This window comes from Microcebus murinus, chromosome 23 (genome assembly GCF_040939455.1).
Source record: "Microcebus murinus isolate Inina chromosome 23, M.murinus_Inina_mat1.0, whole genome shotgun sequence".
Lineage (NCBI taxonomy): Eukaryota > Metazoa > Chordata > Mammalia > Primates > Cheirogaleidae > Microcebus > Microcebus murinus.
This window is the reverse complement of record NC_134126.1, coordinates 13,696,989-13,713,897: the sequence shown is the minus strand read 5'-3', so window position 1 is coordinate 13,713,897 and position 16,909 is coordinate 13,696,989. Positions and strand designations below refer to the sequence as shown.

Genomic DNA, 16,909 nt, shown 5'->3' with positions numbered 1-16,909 from the left:
GAAATAGAAATAACCTGGACTCTAGAGCCAAAACAAAATTTGTATGTAATTGTACCTGATTGCTTTGTGAGTATAGCAAATTATTTTACTTCTCAGAGCTTTAATTTTTTCATTTATAAAATAAGAACAATTGTAGCTATCTCCTTAGGGTGGTTATATTTTCCCTTTAGCTATATTTTCGTAAATTCAGTTTAGTAAGGTTAGTTTAGTCATTAACTTGTGCTTCTTTCAAAACCTAGGAAAGAACAGCACAGAGATGAGGAAGCACCTCTACCTTTGTCATACTGAGGAATTCAAACTTCTAGAATTTCAAAATGCTTTAACATTTATGTTAGATAGTTTTTAGTATATACATTTTTATATTTCTATTAGTGTTTGAATTCTTAGTTTTATAGATTTTCTCGGGGAGATTATAGCATATTAAAAATACAGAGTAAATTTTGATTTTTGTCTATTAATGGAAGCCTGCTCCAGAATCTGTAAAAATTATAGTTCATCAACTGACAAATTGCCCATAAGAGAAGCAGACTAGAACGTTCCTGTTATATACCCCATATAATCTTTGACTGGAAGTTTGTATTCATTACATGGATGTTAACATACTGAAATGTTATTCATCTTTATAAAACGCATCTTGTTTGGGATGAGAAAACAACCGTTAGATGCATGATCCTAAGTATAGGATATCCTCTATACAATCGGATAAAGTGTTAGCTAATGTATAGAAACATAGCAAAATACGTCCTTTGTAACTTTGCAACTCAGGGACAGAATGAAAGGTCATTGAATCTGGTAAAGGTGAATAATTAACCCTGGCTTTCTCAGTATAAGGTTCATAAATTAGTATTCCAGTAGGATTTGAGGGGGGCAGAGGGATGGTTGTTGTGACATTGGTAGGATAGGATATGTGGTATGCTTTATCAAGTTGTATGATCTCAGATTTTAAGGGCATAAGCCAGCAACTTTGTGAAGACTTTCTTTTTTTTTCTTTAAATGGCAATAGTTAATACTCAAAGCAAACAGTGAAGCCAGGCTGTATGGATAATGGAATTTGATGTCCTGTTACATTTTAGGACTAAACTTAACTATTTAGCATTGTTCCTTTATTTAATAGTTCCATATGGTTTGTGGTTGCCTTCTTAGCACCTTATTATGCTTCTGTTGTTTGAAGGCTTAATTTTTTTTAAAAAATAGAATAAATATCTTTTAAAAGGCTAAGAGAGTGAAAGTCACTTTACATTTTAATGAAACTAAAATTAACAACATTAAATACCTAATAAATTATTTAAAACAATATTTACAGTTAAAGTTTTAGAACTTTAATATTCTCTAGCTTTCATGCTAAAAGTTTATTTTTAAAAATGGAAATCTCCGCTGGGCATGGTGGTGTGCACCTGTAGCCCCAGCTACTTAGGAGGTTGAGGCCAGGAATTTGAGGCCAGCCTGGGCATAAGAGGGAGCCCAGGCTCTTTAAAAAAAGGCGGCGGGGGGGGTGTCTCTTAAGTTTATATATTTAAATTTTTAAATAGAGTATGTGAACATGATTTATCCTTTTCTTTTCATTAAAAAACATTTATTGAGTGCCTACTGTGTGTGCAAGGCACAAGTCACTGCTTGTAGACAAGGCGTTGTGATGATGGAGCATTCTTAAAATCTGTGATATGTACTGTGAAGAAAAACTACACATGTTTTGAGAGAATAAAACAGGAATATCCTTAATCTAGATGGAGTTCAAGTAGGGCTTCCTGAGGGAAGTAACCTTCTGAAGGAGAAGGTGTTCCTAACAAAGAGACTCCTCTTTACAAATGCCCAAAGTGTAAAGGAGGTACAGTGCAGTGACCAGGATGGAGATCAAGGGAAGATGAGTGGTGGAAGTAGAGGTCAGAGACTAGAATTTTGTCGGACTCTTCAATAAAGATTTTGGTTTTTACACTAAGTAGTGGGGAATTATAAAAATATTTTAAATGGACAGTTGGTAGATCAGGATTGCATTTTTAAAATATCTCTCTGATAGCAGTGGGAGAACAGAATGAAATAGAACAAGAGTGAAGTGGAGAAAACAATTTAATGGCTTTGCAATTGTCCAGCCAAGGAATCGTTACCACTTGAATGAGAGTGGCTGAAGAGGAAACAGAGGGAAATCAACAGATTCAAGATATGTTTAGTAGATAACATTTTCTGGAATTGATAGAAATTAGAGGTTTGGGAGAACATCATGGATGAATAATTGACTTCTAGGTTTTTTGCCTCCCACAACTGGAAAACTGATACATTTGCTAAGGTGAAAAAACACAAGAACTAAGGATTGGGGATGGGAATGGGTCATGAGTTCAGTTTTAGATCTCTTGAATATAGGCAACTCTCGAGGCATTTGAGAGAAAAAAGAGGCAGCAGCTATAGGGGAATATGGGCAGAAGGTTTTAACATGGTGTAAATGCTGAAGAGAGGGAAGGATCTAATAAAGAGGAAAATTTCAAAATTGTTGGAAGGGGAAGGGTTAATCAAAGAAACATATGGAAGGCTAGAAAGAGCATAGTGGAATTTATTGGTCTTTGAGGCGCAGTACCTCTAGTGTTTCAACAAGAGAAAGTAAGAGGAGGTCTATGTATATGTAGTATGTATGTATTTAGTGAGTGCGAATTGTCCCTGAGGTATGGGACTGTCATTAGGGGTAACGAAGGGGAGCAGGAATCAGTAGCTTTGAGAAGAGTGGAAATTTGAAAATAGTTATGGTGACTAGTGAATTGAGAAACATAATAGAATTTTCTGGCAGCATTAATAGAAATTTTTTAATTTAATGAATATCATTTAATGTTATCTTAAATCAGATTTGGAGGAAAACAGCAAGAAAGTGAATTCTACTTAGGAGAAGAGGTCAGTGATGATCCTATAAACTTTTAAGTATTGGCATCAATTTGCAGAGACCTAGTGCTATGCTGGACATTAAAGCAGGGACACTATTTGCAGTCCCCCAAGTATAGCTGCTATACATTGTAGTATATGATTTCACTTAACTTTTAGTGTTACTTATGTTGATTAGGCCTAGTTTGTTTCTAACTGATGTTCTTTTTTTCCTATCTAGGCAGGCAGAAGTCCTGAAGGCTGACATGACAGGTATTGCCTGGCTTGTTTCTTTTTCACAATGTATTTTATACTATTACATTAATGGAAGGATATCCTCGTTCCTTTATTACTCCTAGCCCTAAATCCTTTATGACTTGCTGAATGAAAAGGGATGAAAACTTAGTATTTGCTTTAAATATTTATTGTTTTTATACTTTGAATTCTTATTTAAATAACATGTCAAGAATTTTACATATGCTACACTGAACTGAATGTTACCTAATTTAGTGAATATATTCACCTAATTTTTATGAACTTATGAATAATTGAAGACATATCAAAAAAATAATTCATACCCCATATAAACCTAAATACATATCTTAGGTTGCTAGGTCAGTATCTTCTTGGGAAAACATTCTTTTCCTATTCATAATTACCAAAACTTGAGTAGTAGGTAAACCTTCAGAAAAAATATTTGCAGGAAACTTTACTTAAAGTCCTTGAAGTTGAGTGAGCTCCCTTACTGCCTTTCTTTCTCTTCTCCCATATCTTTGTTGCTTTGAATAGTAGCTGAGGTCTTTTTGGAAGAAATAACTGATGGACGTAGCCACTGAAAGGAGATGATGATTTTAATTCCAAAGTTAGGAAATACATGGTAATTACTATGTAGTGATCAATATGCCCTCTATAACACCATATGCTATCCTAAAATGTAAGAGGAATATGTGATCATGGATCTCATCCTAATTTTTGAAGAATTTAATTAATGCATTGAATTTTTTTTTCTTTTTTCAACCAATGAAAGTATGTGTTTTGCTGGAATTGCATTGAAATTTATGAAGAATTATTAAATTGTTGTGGTAACCAAGATTTCCGTCAAGATTTACAATAAGAGGAAATGGGCTGTTGAGATGGATTTTTCTTAACTCTGGTATCACAGGCTAATGTTCTAAGAGTTCATGGGTAATCTCGTTGTCATTTTGTTCAAGGAAAAAGGCAGAAAAACAAAACAAAAAGCTTATTATAGATTTACTTAGTATAGCACCTCAGTTCTTCCCATTATTAACATATTTGTCATCATCATCTATATTGTGTATATCAGTGTCAGCTCGGAGCTACGGTATTATGTTCTTGAGTTGTCATTGAAAGCATATTCATTCCTGGCATGGTGGCATGCACCTGTAGTTCCAGCTACTTGGGAGGCTGAGCTGGGAGGATCATTTGAGCCCAAGGACTTTGAGGCTACAGCGAGCTGTGATGGTGCCACTGCACTCTAGACTAGCAAGAGAGCAAGATCTCATCTCTAAAAAAAGAGAGAGAGAGAGAGAGAGAGAGCGTGAGAGCGAGCAGACTTTGTATTGTGTGACAAAAACAGTCTATGGAGCAGTGTCAAGCTATCTGTGCCATTTACTTTTTCTTAAGTATTGAACATCCTCAGTAAATAGTCTTAGGGTTTGACTTTTATAGGGGACCTTTGGCTGCCCAGAAACTTAAGTAGGATATTAATAGGATATTCATTTAAATGGCAGTCTATGTGATAGATAAGACTTAATGATTTATTACGGTTACCTTTCTTGCCAATGATGAATTGAAGCATGGTTGAATAAATCTATTATTTAGTGAGTGAAAACTTAGTAAGGGATCAAGAGCTGATAGTAGACTATATTCTTACTAGCCAGCAAACAAACTCTTGTGAACATTAATTCAAATATCCAGGAGATTCTCTTTGCAGAATAGGATTGTGGTGGCTAGAGATAGTAAAAGCAAACCAAAAGGAGAGTGAAGATTATGCCAGTGTGCAGCAGCAAAACTCCTAAATGCAACCAAATAACTAGTTATTAGAAATACATAATTGGGAAAAGTCTGTTATTAAGTTCTCCTACTGAGGCAGCTTCCCATCAATTATTGCACTCACAAGCCCAGTAATCAGAAAGGCTAACCTGCCTTACAGGACTTTGGCAGACAGTATGGCCCCAATTTTACATTATGTGTAGTCATAGCCTGACCTCCTGATTTCATCCTGTACCCAGTGTGGCCTTTTGAGTAGTTTAATCTCAGTCTCCTGCCAGCCTTCCTTTACATTAAATGACAAGTGTGGATTGTTCACAAAAGTATTTAGGAAAGTAATCTACCACTCATTAAAATAATGTTCACTGTCATGGCTTCATTTGTAGTAATAGCAGAATACTCAAGCAACTGCTGGGTGGTGAGCTAACATGAAAATTCTGTAAGGATACTTATGGGTATGATTCAAAAGAAAAATAGAAAACCTGCTTTGGGTAAAGAGATACGGCTATGAGAGTAAACAGACTAAGTTGGCAGGCCATCATTTCAAATGGGATGACTTATTGCGAGGCATATGGCTTCCTATGATGTACATAGGCAGACATCCAAACCAAAAGCAAAAGGTGAACCATTCTTTTATTTTTAGCCATTTTCATATCATGATGTTCTTTCAAAGCTAAAAAATAGAAGCATTTTAAACCAGATTTAGTCATTAGCCAAAAAGTGAAAGTTATTATTTGAAATGTAGTGATATAAAATTTCTGCAACATTCTATGGGATATACTTAAAGCAAGTTTTGCTTTAGGGAATAGAGGGAAGGAATCATTGGTGTGGTGTAATGGTTTTAACTACCTGTTTATCTATCTATCTACTGTTATGTTTTTGTTACTCAGATTCTAAGCTGGGTCCAGCTGAAGTCTGGACATCCAGGCAGGCTCTGCAGGACCTGTACCAGAAAATGCTAGTTACTGATTTGGAATACGCTTTAGACAAGAAAGTAGAACAGGATCTGTAAGTATTATCATTTGAGATGTCCCTGTAAGATCAACAGTCTCACCAAGACTTTAAAACAGTTTGGTTGGTTATTTGTTTTTTTTAACTTATCTCAGGGTAAGCTTTTTCAATGGAGAGAAATTCTAATATTTGATATTATTTTAAATAAGAGGAGAAATGTTTAGAGTTGACTCTTACTAAGGTCATTAGGACAGCTGTTTTAGAGCATATCAGGAAAACAAATATATCTATTTCAAGTGCTGAAAATGTTTGGATTCTCTGTATTTAGTCTTACATTTAAGCCATGATTTAAAAAGTTCAAGAGTGGGCTTTAGAAAAATCTTTCTTTGGTAAATGTGATTCTGTAAATTTCTTGGACAGGAAAATGTATTTGTGTTGTAAAGAAAGTTCTTCCTTTTAATTAAACAAATCAGTAGTATTTCTTTTTTTCTCCCAATAAAACTAAAGACAGATTTTGTGTATTTAGACTGTTCCACTTGTTCTTTGTTTGAGAGGTGAAATGGCAGATGACCAGATTCCCAAGTGAGTAAATAAATGCTTTTCATGGTTGGAACAGAGACATTAGCCTGATAGAAATTTAAAAGTCAAATTAAGAATATTCTGTCTAGTATGCCCATTATCTTAAGTTGTACTGAAGTTTAGTTTTCCTATCTTTCACACCTTTCTTAAATACTTTATATTTTTAGGAAATCTAGTAATAGAGCTAAGTCATGACCAGTCAGAATCCTTATCCTGTGACATTAGAGTCAAGGATAAGGTGTCATCAAAAATGCCGATCGAGTGATCGTCCTCCTAAATCATTAAAAAATCCAGTGCTCTAGAACCTCAAAAGTTGATGTTGATAAAGAATTAGGTACTTTCCAGGTAGGTTGTAATCCCCTTATCTGTGTTTGCTTCTTTTAATCAAGCTGGTAATATCTTTCCTTTATCTTACTTCTTCTTTCCCCACCCAGCCCTACCCCTGTGGTTTCTAAGTTAGAGAGTGACAGTATTTCGCCATAACTGAATTTAAACTGATTCTCAATATAATTTGATTAATGAAAGACATTTTATAACAGGATTTTGGTATGCCATATTTCAGCAATGTGTCATTTCTTATTTTAGATAGCCAAAGTAAAATGTGGCTCATATTTCAAACTCAAAAGAAAATGTTAATTATAAGGGAAATAAGCAAAACTATTAAATAGGAATAGAACTGAATGCTGTGGGAAATAGCTTTTGGGGAAACAAGAGGTACGGTTTAATATTTATAGAACCTTTTCCCCCCATACGTGTCACTTGGTAGGGTGCAGTCCATTATTTTTAGCACAATGTGTGGAAATTTGTTAGGGGCTTGTTTTTACTTTGATCTTGCTACTATAGTTCGGATTTGTACTGGGATTCTGAAACAGACTCTACTCTAGTAGCTCTAAAAGATTAATAGCTGAAGCAACATTTTGATTATTTGAACATTCGGTAAGTGTTTACTACAGTTGGATTCTACTGCATATCTAGTCTTGTTCAAAGAGGAGCATAAAGTTATTTAAATAAATGAATAACTTTAATGCTGGTTTACTGTCTAGTGTAGTGTAATTATAACAAATAGTTCTTTCTTGTTCTCAGGGGGACCAGTGTCTGCCCAGTGAGTCACTGCTATACCAAATAGAATTACATTTTGTTTTCAGCTGGAATCACGCCTTTAAGAATCAGATCACAACACTACAAGGCCAGGCAAAGAATCGAGCAAACCCGAATCGGAGTGAAGTTCAGGCAAACCTTTCTCTGTTCCTAGAGGCAGCTAGTGGCTTCTATACTCAGGTGAGTTCTGCATTCTATTCCAGTTTTTCTAGTATTAGTGGTAAATATTCTGCTCTTTGTACATATCTTTTGTTCAGGTAAACACTTTCTGAAACTACTATGTGGGCCATTCAGGGATTGTTCACCTATAATCTCAAATGAATACAAGTGTTCCAAATTGTTTATCCCAAAGGCCTCTAAAAAATAAAGGTTATGCTCTTAAAAAGGTTGATATTTTGGCTTAAAGGTTGTAGGGTGAATTGTGTGAATAGAAAGGGAGTAATAAGAGCAATGCCTTAGTGAAACAGCAGAAGTGGTCAGAAACAGTATTAGAGCAAATGTGAATTTGTGAGTATGAGTATAGCCATTATGAAAGTAACAGTGATCTTCAGCCAGGTAATAAATAGTTAAAATTTATAATATCAAGTGAGTTTTCAAAGTATTATTTATACAGTAGAATTTATCTGGATCTTGAAATGTTATTAAACTACCTAAGAAATGGAGCAGCTTTTTCTTAGTTTGAATAAGCTATTCATCATCCCCAGAGACTTTCCTTTAGTCATATCCTCATATAACTTCTAAATCAGGCAAGGTAAAGGAACAATTAAATCTTAATTTTGACCATGGAATTTTCTTTACTGTAAGCAAAATTCTTTAGAAAATTTCTATTTTATCCATTTGTTATAGCATCTGTAATTTAATAAAATTTTTATATATAAATTAGCATCTTCTGTTAAGACCAGATTTTGAGGATCTTGCACTGAAAGAAATCTTTGATCATTTCTTCCTATGGGGTTTGACTATTGCTACCTATATTTTGGCTTCATTTTGATTTTACATTTCTTTGAATGTAGAAAAAGAAAATAATTTCTGTGTTGAAAGATATCTTTTATTCTTTTTTTTTCATACCCCACCCCCTCTTTTATTCTTTCGTTTGAATGATATCAAATAAGTATCATCTTATAGAGATTATTTATGTTTTACTTAGATTAAAACAGTCACCACATCTCATCATTGAAAAAACTCAAATATGGTTCTTATTCTCAAAATTCATTTTCAAATTTATACCACCTTTTAGCAGTATAGGTTGATACTTCTGTAGAGGAGATACTTCTGGAGAGAGGGAATGGTGTGCCACTTAACTAATCCTCAAAGCAGGTGTTAAAGATTAATTCATTTTACAGGTAGCTATCAAAACCCTACTGTTTGTAAGACACATAGTAGATGCTAAGGATATGAAGGGAAATGAGACAAAATCTTTACCTTCAAGGAAATATCCATTCTAAATGAAAAGATAGATGCATTAGTAGATAGGTTTTTGTTTTCTGATTATAAAAATAATGCTTATTAATTTCAAGTAATTTGAGAATTATACAAAGACCAAAAAAATTTTCATTAATCCTCCCATTCAGGATAAATTACAACTTTAATATATACTCTTCCAGTGTTTTTATACTTAGTTCAGACCATGCTGTATATCCAGTCTTATATCTGCTTTATAAACATAATGCAAGCTTTTCCTTGTTAAACAGTTTGATGAGTATCTTTGTGTATAAAGCATTTTCTTTAATATTGGATTATTTCCTGAGGACCAGTTTTTCAATTTGAAATCATTAGATGAGTAAAAGTTTAAGTACTGTTGATATATATATCATTTCCCCAAAAGCCATCATTGATAACATTTTTCACTAGTTTTTTCTGTTGTCTTTTCCTTTTAGTTAGAATTTTTTGAAGTATGAAAGTTATCAGGGATATTTTTGCAATACATTTTTTTCTTTGTCCATAAATCAGTGGGTGTTTAATAATGAGGAAAATAATCACACTTAAAGGGACAAAATAGATATTATAATTCAAATCTTAACATTTGAAAACCACACCAATGTCCTGGAGTAGATTAATGGCTAAATAAATTACGGTATAACTGTAAAATGGAAACATGAAACTATTAAAAATTATATTTATGAAGACTTTTTAAGTCTTCATATGTTACTAAGTGAAAATCATGATATAAAATTAAATATATAATTTGGCCCTGTGTTAATTGAGTAGTCTCAGTTCAGTGGGATATTAACAAAAATACAATCTTTTAGGTTTTTTTTTTCAGCTATGCTCTGTTGAATTCCCAGATTGCCATGATTACTTAGATTCTGTAGCATCCTGATTGTTTTCAGCTTTTGAAGCATAGTCCAGTTTAAAACTTCAGTCTTATTTCTGAATCAAATCTCTTTTCCTTCTCTCACATGTGTAAGCTAGAACCGGGAATATGACTGACATAGGGGGAATAGGAGGAAGGTGGCGCAGCAGGCTGTCTTGGGGAGGGAGAAGGCATCTACCTTCTGCAGTTCATTTTTATACTAGCCATTATATAGATTGGTTTGTCATTTTGAAAAATGGTTCTTAACCTCTTTTTGTGATGTGACATATATGTGACAAATCTCCAAGAGTATAACTAGACATTGGTAAATCAAAACAAATCTGCAAGTAAGTAAAGCAGGAGTCATCATTTTAATGAGGGGGCATGGTATTTGTAAAAACATACACAGATGAATAATAATATCATTTAAATGTTTCACAAATGGTTTTATAAGGGAAAATATGAGTAATTTAATTTTAAAATTAATTTTTGAAATTTTTATAGTAAGGATCAATTCTCCACTATCTGTTTTCCATAGGCAATGATTGAACAAGTATGACAGTTGTAGAATAAGCATCAAAAACTTATTTATTCTCACATTATGATTTAGATTTCAGATATCAACATTAATAGGACTTTTCACTTGCATTTTTACATTGTCTTGATATGATAATTGAAACATGGTGTTAGTCATAGTAATGTTCCACATATCTTTCTTGATAACGTGCAGTTCAGACTTAGCCACCAGATCGAGGAAGTAGATAAATTCCAGATCATTATATGGCCTTATAGGCTAAAATGAGTTTTGAATTTTAATCTTAAGTGTTGTTGCAAGCCATTAGAGAGTAAGCAAGGGAATAATGTGATCAGATTTGCGTTTTTAAAAGGTAACCCTGGATATTGTGGTCAGAAATGAAAGCTAGTTAGAATGCTACTGTACTGGAAAGAAGTGGGTAGGTTTTTGACATGTAGCCAATAGGACTTATTCTGATGGATTGGATTAGATTTGTGGAATCAGTAAAGGAGGAATTATCAGCTCGAGCAGCCAGTTGAATGGTTGTACCATTTACCGAGATGGGGAACACTAGGGGGAATGTAACTTTTCTCCTATTAAGTTAGATGCCTGATTGACATCTAAGTAGAGATGTCAAATAGGTAATTGGATAAACAAGCTTAGAGCCCAGTGGAAAGATCAAGGCCAGAGTAAATTTTGTGATTACAGTAAAGAATCCTGACTTAGTCAGATGGGAAGAGATTTAGCACAAGAGACACTACCATTGCAGTAGGAGAAAGTCAGGGAGCAAGGTCTCTTAGAAGCCAAGAGAAAAGCATTTCAATAAGGGAGAGAGTTATCAGCCCTGTTGAGTGTTGCTGAGAAGTCAAATAAGATTTTAAAAGTGACCAATTAGATTTGACAACATGGAAGTCATTGGTGAACTTATTTGAGTACCATATCTGTTCATTTCTAAAACATTGTAAAACGTATTTTAACATCTGTGAAATAGGTAAATTTACAATAGATGGCGAGTCACCATTTCATTAGCAGGGTTTTTTTTTCCTCTCAATATTATGTAAAATAATGGTTCATCTTATAATTTGTGGTATCCTTGGATTTGATGAAATGTAACTTCAGCAGAGTGGTGGGGATGGAAATCTGATTGGAATGGATTGAGAAGAGGCTGATATGTGGTTATCCACTGTCACATTTTCTGTGAATATAGTTGTAACTTGTTAGCTATCATTTTGTTAACCTGTTAAAACATGATGCCTCAAGCAGAAACAATTTCCTGTCAAAGTAAAGACATAACATTCTGCTGTAGTTTTTTTTTTTTCCAACATCAAAGAATAGAACAATAGTCTTTATTCTAAGAAAATGGAAGCCAAAAAGAAAGCATTATCATCAAGCATATAAGGTGATATTCTATTCCTTCATTTTTGGCATAGAGAATAGAGTTGAGGAGATGTGGAATAAAAGGTCACTTGTTGAATATGAACCCAGAAACTGTTCTAGCACTGTTCTCGTGCTCACTAATGGTGACTGTTTGGGCAAGTCTGTGACCTGCGTGGCGCTTAGCTTCCTGATTGTGAGAATAGAGTGGACAGAGGCTCGCAGATTCCCTTTCCAGTGTTACAGTTCTATGATTGGCATTTGGGAAGAACAAGAGGCACTAATTATTAAGCTCTAGCCTTAGGAATATCTCCTCCTCAGTACTCCTATAGTGAAGTAACTAGCTTCTCTTATCAGCCATCCATCTAGATTTAGGTAAACTACTAAAAAGTAAAGTACATCAAGGTCAGCCCACATAAAAGTAGTATACAGTTTTGTTCAACTTATGAAATGTATTTTCCTCTTCTTAGGTTCTACCTTGTTACTGCCTGTGTAGCAACTAGAGCCTTCTTTCCTAGACTCCTTGAACGTGTAGGAGTTTTCTGTGTGATATCTCCACTTAAACTGTTAGTTTAGGCAGAAGTTTTATTACAAGATATTCTACATGATGTTCTAACCATGTTTGATTTACTTTTTGTGATCTTCCTTTTTTATCTTGCTAGATGTTCAGCCTTGCCTAGTGTTCCAGTCTACTGAACTCAATTCTTTGTCCTCTCATGTTTCTTCTTGCTATCCCCTACAGTTGTCTATCCTATCTTTTTTTCCCCCTCCATCTTTCATTCCTTTCCTGTACTATGTGCCTCTTCTATTTCCTGACCTTCCTCATTTGGAGCATTAACTTGTTTACCCAGCTTTATGTCAGCAAATATCTTGACCATTATAAATATACAGGTAGAAGTAAAGATAAAGCTGTTACTTCCTATGCTTAATAAGGAAGGATGCACAGAATCTGTATTCATTTATGAAAGTGGTTTTTATCTTAGGGTGTCTTATTTTGTATTTTGAATTCTGTACATGTTAGAGTGGTGATAGAATCAAGGTATTTCTAATTCTGTAATCTTAGTCAAATCGATTATTTTTGCTGCTTTTATATCCTCATCTGAAAAAAATGGAGCTCTATACCTGCATCATATGCTGTGTTGCTCCATCACAAGGACAAAGACAAATATATCAAATAACCTAGGGAATTAAGTTTATTATAAAAGTAGAATATTCTGTTGGCTTATGCTGTGTATCATGTTTTCCCTCTCCCTCCTCTTTCTTTTCTTCTTTTCCCGTTTTCTTTGTTCTTTTTGTACCTGACTTGTACATTCAGCTACAGGCTTTTTTTTTGAGACAGAGTCTCGCTGTGTTGCCCAGGCTAGAGTGAGTGCCGTGGTGTCAGCCTAGCTCACAGCAACCTCAAACTCCTGGGCTCAAGCAATCCTGCTGCCTCAGCCTCCCGAGTAGCTGGGACTACAGGCATGAGCCACCTTGCCTGGCTAATTTTTCTATATATATTAGTTGGCCAATTAATTTCTTTCTATTTATAGTAGAGACGGGGTCTTGCTCTTGCTCAGGCTGGTTTTGAACTTCTGACCTTGAGCAATCCACCTACCTCAGCCTCCCAGAGTGCTAGGATTACAGGCGTGAGCCACCGCGCCCGGCCCAGCTACTGGCTCTTTAAGGCCATAGATTTTCTTCTTCTTCTTCTTTTTTTTTTTTTTCTTTTTTGAGACAGAGTCTCACTTGTCAACCAGGCTAGAGTGAGTGCCGTGGCATCAGCCTAGCTCACAGCAACCTCAAACTCCTGGGCTCAAGCAATCCTTCTGCCTCAGCCTCCTGAGTAGCTGGGACTACAGGCATGCGCCACCATGCCCGGCTAATTTTCTATATATATTAGTTGGCCAATTAATTTCTTTCTATTTATAGTAGAGACGGGGGTCTCGCTCTTGCTCAGGCTGGTTTCGAACTCCTGACCTTGAGCAATCCGCCTGCCTCAGCCTCCCAGAGTGCTAGGATTACAGGCGTGAGCCACCGCACCCGGCTCTTATTCATTTTTGTATCTCTCTTGCTTACCATGTGTCTGACATAGCCAAATATTTGGATGGATATAATATTTGAATATATTTATAAGTGTATTTGAATAAATGAGAATGCAATATGAAGAACTGTGTGGAGGCCAAGAATTACCCCTTGGCAAGCAAGGTGGGAGGAGAAAAGCCTTTGAATGAGGGAAACTGAAGAGGAATGATTGAAGAGATACAAAGAACTAGAACAGCTCAGTTCATCAACTATAAGCAGATCAGCCATTTTAAATGTAGCAGAGCGGTCCAATAAAATGATGACTGAAAAATGTCCTTTGTGTTTGGCTATTAGGTAACTGATTGATAGTAGAGTAGTGGTGGATGGTGGAGTGGGAAGAGATGTTAGAAGGTTGCTAGAAAGGAATAGGGTAAAGGGAGAGTGGTTTATTTCTGTTTTGTTTTTTGGTTTTATTTTCTGTGGGAGACACTTGATGTGTATAGTTCACATGAAAGAAGCATGAGAGGCTGAAAGTAGATGAGAGCATGGCAGGGGTTGGGGAGAGGTGACAGACAGGAGGCAGAAAAGAATGAAATAGCAGGCAAGTATAGGCAGAGAAGTTAGGTCTGACTAGGAGAAGAGCCCCTCATACTGTAAGAATAGGGAAGAGAAGAGAGTAAGAATGGATGATCTAGATAAGGTCTATAGTACCATGAGGTACTTTGTGTATGCAAAGAATTGGCATACAGCTTAAGAAAATAAATCTCAAGAGATTGCTAAAGTCTAATAAATACTTTGGCTTGCATTTAAGTCAAATTTGTATCCAACCAATCTTTAATGACTTTTGTGTGTTTCTGAGAGTAGGTAGATAATTTCATGGAATTTCTTGCTTTTCTTTGCTTGCTTGAATATGCCTGAAAACCCTATTCAGGTAAATAGTCTGTTTTTAAAATGCTGCTATTCCTTTTAAATGCACCTGCTAGATTGCTCTAATACTTGAGAATTCAAAATATATGAGTTATAATGAATGATCCTAGTTAGACTATGAATAATTACCATATAATTTTCATATAGGCAGAGTGCAGGGGCTCGTATGTGTAATCTTAGCCCTTGGGGAGGCCAAGGTGAGAGGATCACTTGAGAGCAGGAGTTCAAGATAAGCCAGAGCAACAGAATGATACCCCGTCTCTAAAAAAAAAAAAAAAAAAGCCAGGCATGCAGGCACATACCTGTAGTCCTAGCCACTCAGGAGGCTAATGTAGGAGGATCACCCGAGCCCAGGAGTTTGAGGTTGTAATGAGCTATGATTGCACCACTACACTCCAGCCCAGGCAATGGAGTGAGACCCTGTCTCGAAATAATAATTTTCATGTCATTCTAGCGAGGTCTCAGCAGTATTTGATAGTAGGTAGATATCTTACAATTTGCAAACATTACTTGTTAGAGCACTTCTGACTTACCAGTTGTGACTTACTACTACATCTTGTTCATGTTTTTCTTTCAGTTATTACAAGAACTGTGTACAGTGTTTAATGTAGATTTACCATGCCGTGTGAAGTCTTCCCAATTGGGAATTATCAGCAATAAACAGACGCATACCAGCGCCATAGTGAAGCCACAGTCTAGCTCCTGTTCCTATATCTGCCAGCACTGCCTCGTCCACCTTGGAGACATTGGTGAGCCTCTGGTGTGAAGGAATTGGTGATACATTTATCCTTTCCTTTGGAGTAGTCATAGAAAGAAACTCTTTTCCTTTAAGCTGAGCATGTGTACACAATTTAGATTGTCATAAATGTATTTTAAGGAACTAAGAATTTTCTCAATATTTTGGGATTAGCAGAGGATCTTGAAGGAAGTTAACTTTCATGTTAAGATTTAAATTTTATTCACACTTTATGCAGGTATAGGCAAATACTAAACAGTAAAAATGTAATCAAGGCTTAATTTTCAAAGTGGTACCATAATATTTTCTGAATTTAATGTATGTATTCTTTTGCAATAAATGGGGTTTATAAATTTTTCCTTCTGGAGCTAGATTGCCTTCTTTCCTTCTTACCAGTAGTACACTAAAAGCTCATTTTAAATTTTGGTTCCTTTTTAAAGTTAAATTTTCATTTCTATTATATATATTTTATCTGAGAATATTATGTAACTTATTTATTCTTGTTCATTCCTGTAAGGAGACCTAAAAAGGTTGTAAAACAAATTAACTATAGGATTGTGTTTTGCTTGTCCTCAAATAACAAGGAATGGGGAGAACATTGCTGCTCTTAAGTTTAAACGTTTTAAGTTTCTAAATGTCATAAATCAGTGACTCCATGAGGGGGTCACATCAAAGTAAGCAGTGAGCTTGGCAAAGAGAGTCAATGATAGTATGTTTAGATTGTTTTTGCTTTAAATGTATTTTTTCCACACACATACTTAATATTGTGGTAGATATGAGGCATTTTTCAAAATCACTTTTTAAGATATTGAAAAATACATAATTTTCAGATATTGTATAGTGTTTTTTGTTTTGTTTTGTTTTTAAGTGCCATATAACTCACCCCTTCTTGTGGGCCAGCTCCAGGTCACCAGCATAGTCCGTAGTGGGAGCTGGTGATGCATGACACTGGACGACCTGAAAATGGGGGCTAGGTAAGCTTCAATATTGGTTACATGCTGGGTGTCCCAAATAGGGAACGCCAGTGGACACTGCACACATAATCCTATAGTTAATTTGTTTTAAAGTATTTTCTGTCTTTAATGATCTTAAAATAACTTTAATGTCTTTATTAACCTTTAAAATTTAAAACTATAGCTGTTTTGGAAACACTGCCCTACTGGTTGGTGGTTTTTTTCTTGGTGTTTTTTTTTTTTTTTAAACTACATTTTCTTTTTCTTCTTAGCTCGATACAGAAACCAAACCAGCCAGGCAGAGTCCTACTATAGGCATGCAGCTCAGCTTGTCCCCTCCAATGGTGAGTGGGCCTGTCAATTTGAGGTTAACTATGACATTTTATTCTTTGTAGCAATATGGCAAATAACTCAAGATTTACCTTTTAAGATTTATGAAAGCAACAGATGTTGAGTTTTGGTACTGGACATCATTTTTCCTTGGAACTGCACATTCCATATAACCTAAAATAACCTTTTTTTTCTTTTTACAAATAAAATTACTTTTATTGTCAGTAAAGCAATATAAATAGACTATTCCATATTACAATCTAGTACTGTTTCTATTAATACAACTCTGGCATCCTTAA

The 16,909-nt window shown here is 35.1% G+C and overlaps 1 protein-coding gene across 9 annotated transcripts in view; it reads left to right on the top strand.

Moving 5' to 3' along the window:
- Positions 1-16,909, top strand: part of SMG7 (SMG7 nonsense mediated mRNA decay factor) — a 96,148-nt gene that overhangs the window by 44,180 nt on the left and 35,059 nt on the right. For all 9 annotated transcript variants that reach the window (XM_012735962.3, XM_075997028.1, XM_012735946.3 and 6 more), the window contains 5 exons: positions 3,083-3,114; positions 5,742-5,859; positions 7,527-7,659; positions 15,169-15,340; positions 16,553-16,624. In XM_012735962.3, the coding sequence (XP_012591416.1) occupies positions 3,083-3,114; positions 5,742-5,859; positions 7,527-7,659; positions 15,169-15,340; positions 16,553-16,624 (527 nt within the window). The remainder of the gene's footprint in view (positions 1-3,082; positions 3,115-5,741; positions 5,860-7,526; positions 7,660-15,168; positions 15,341-16,552; positions 16,625-16,909) is intronic.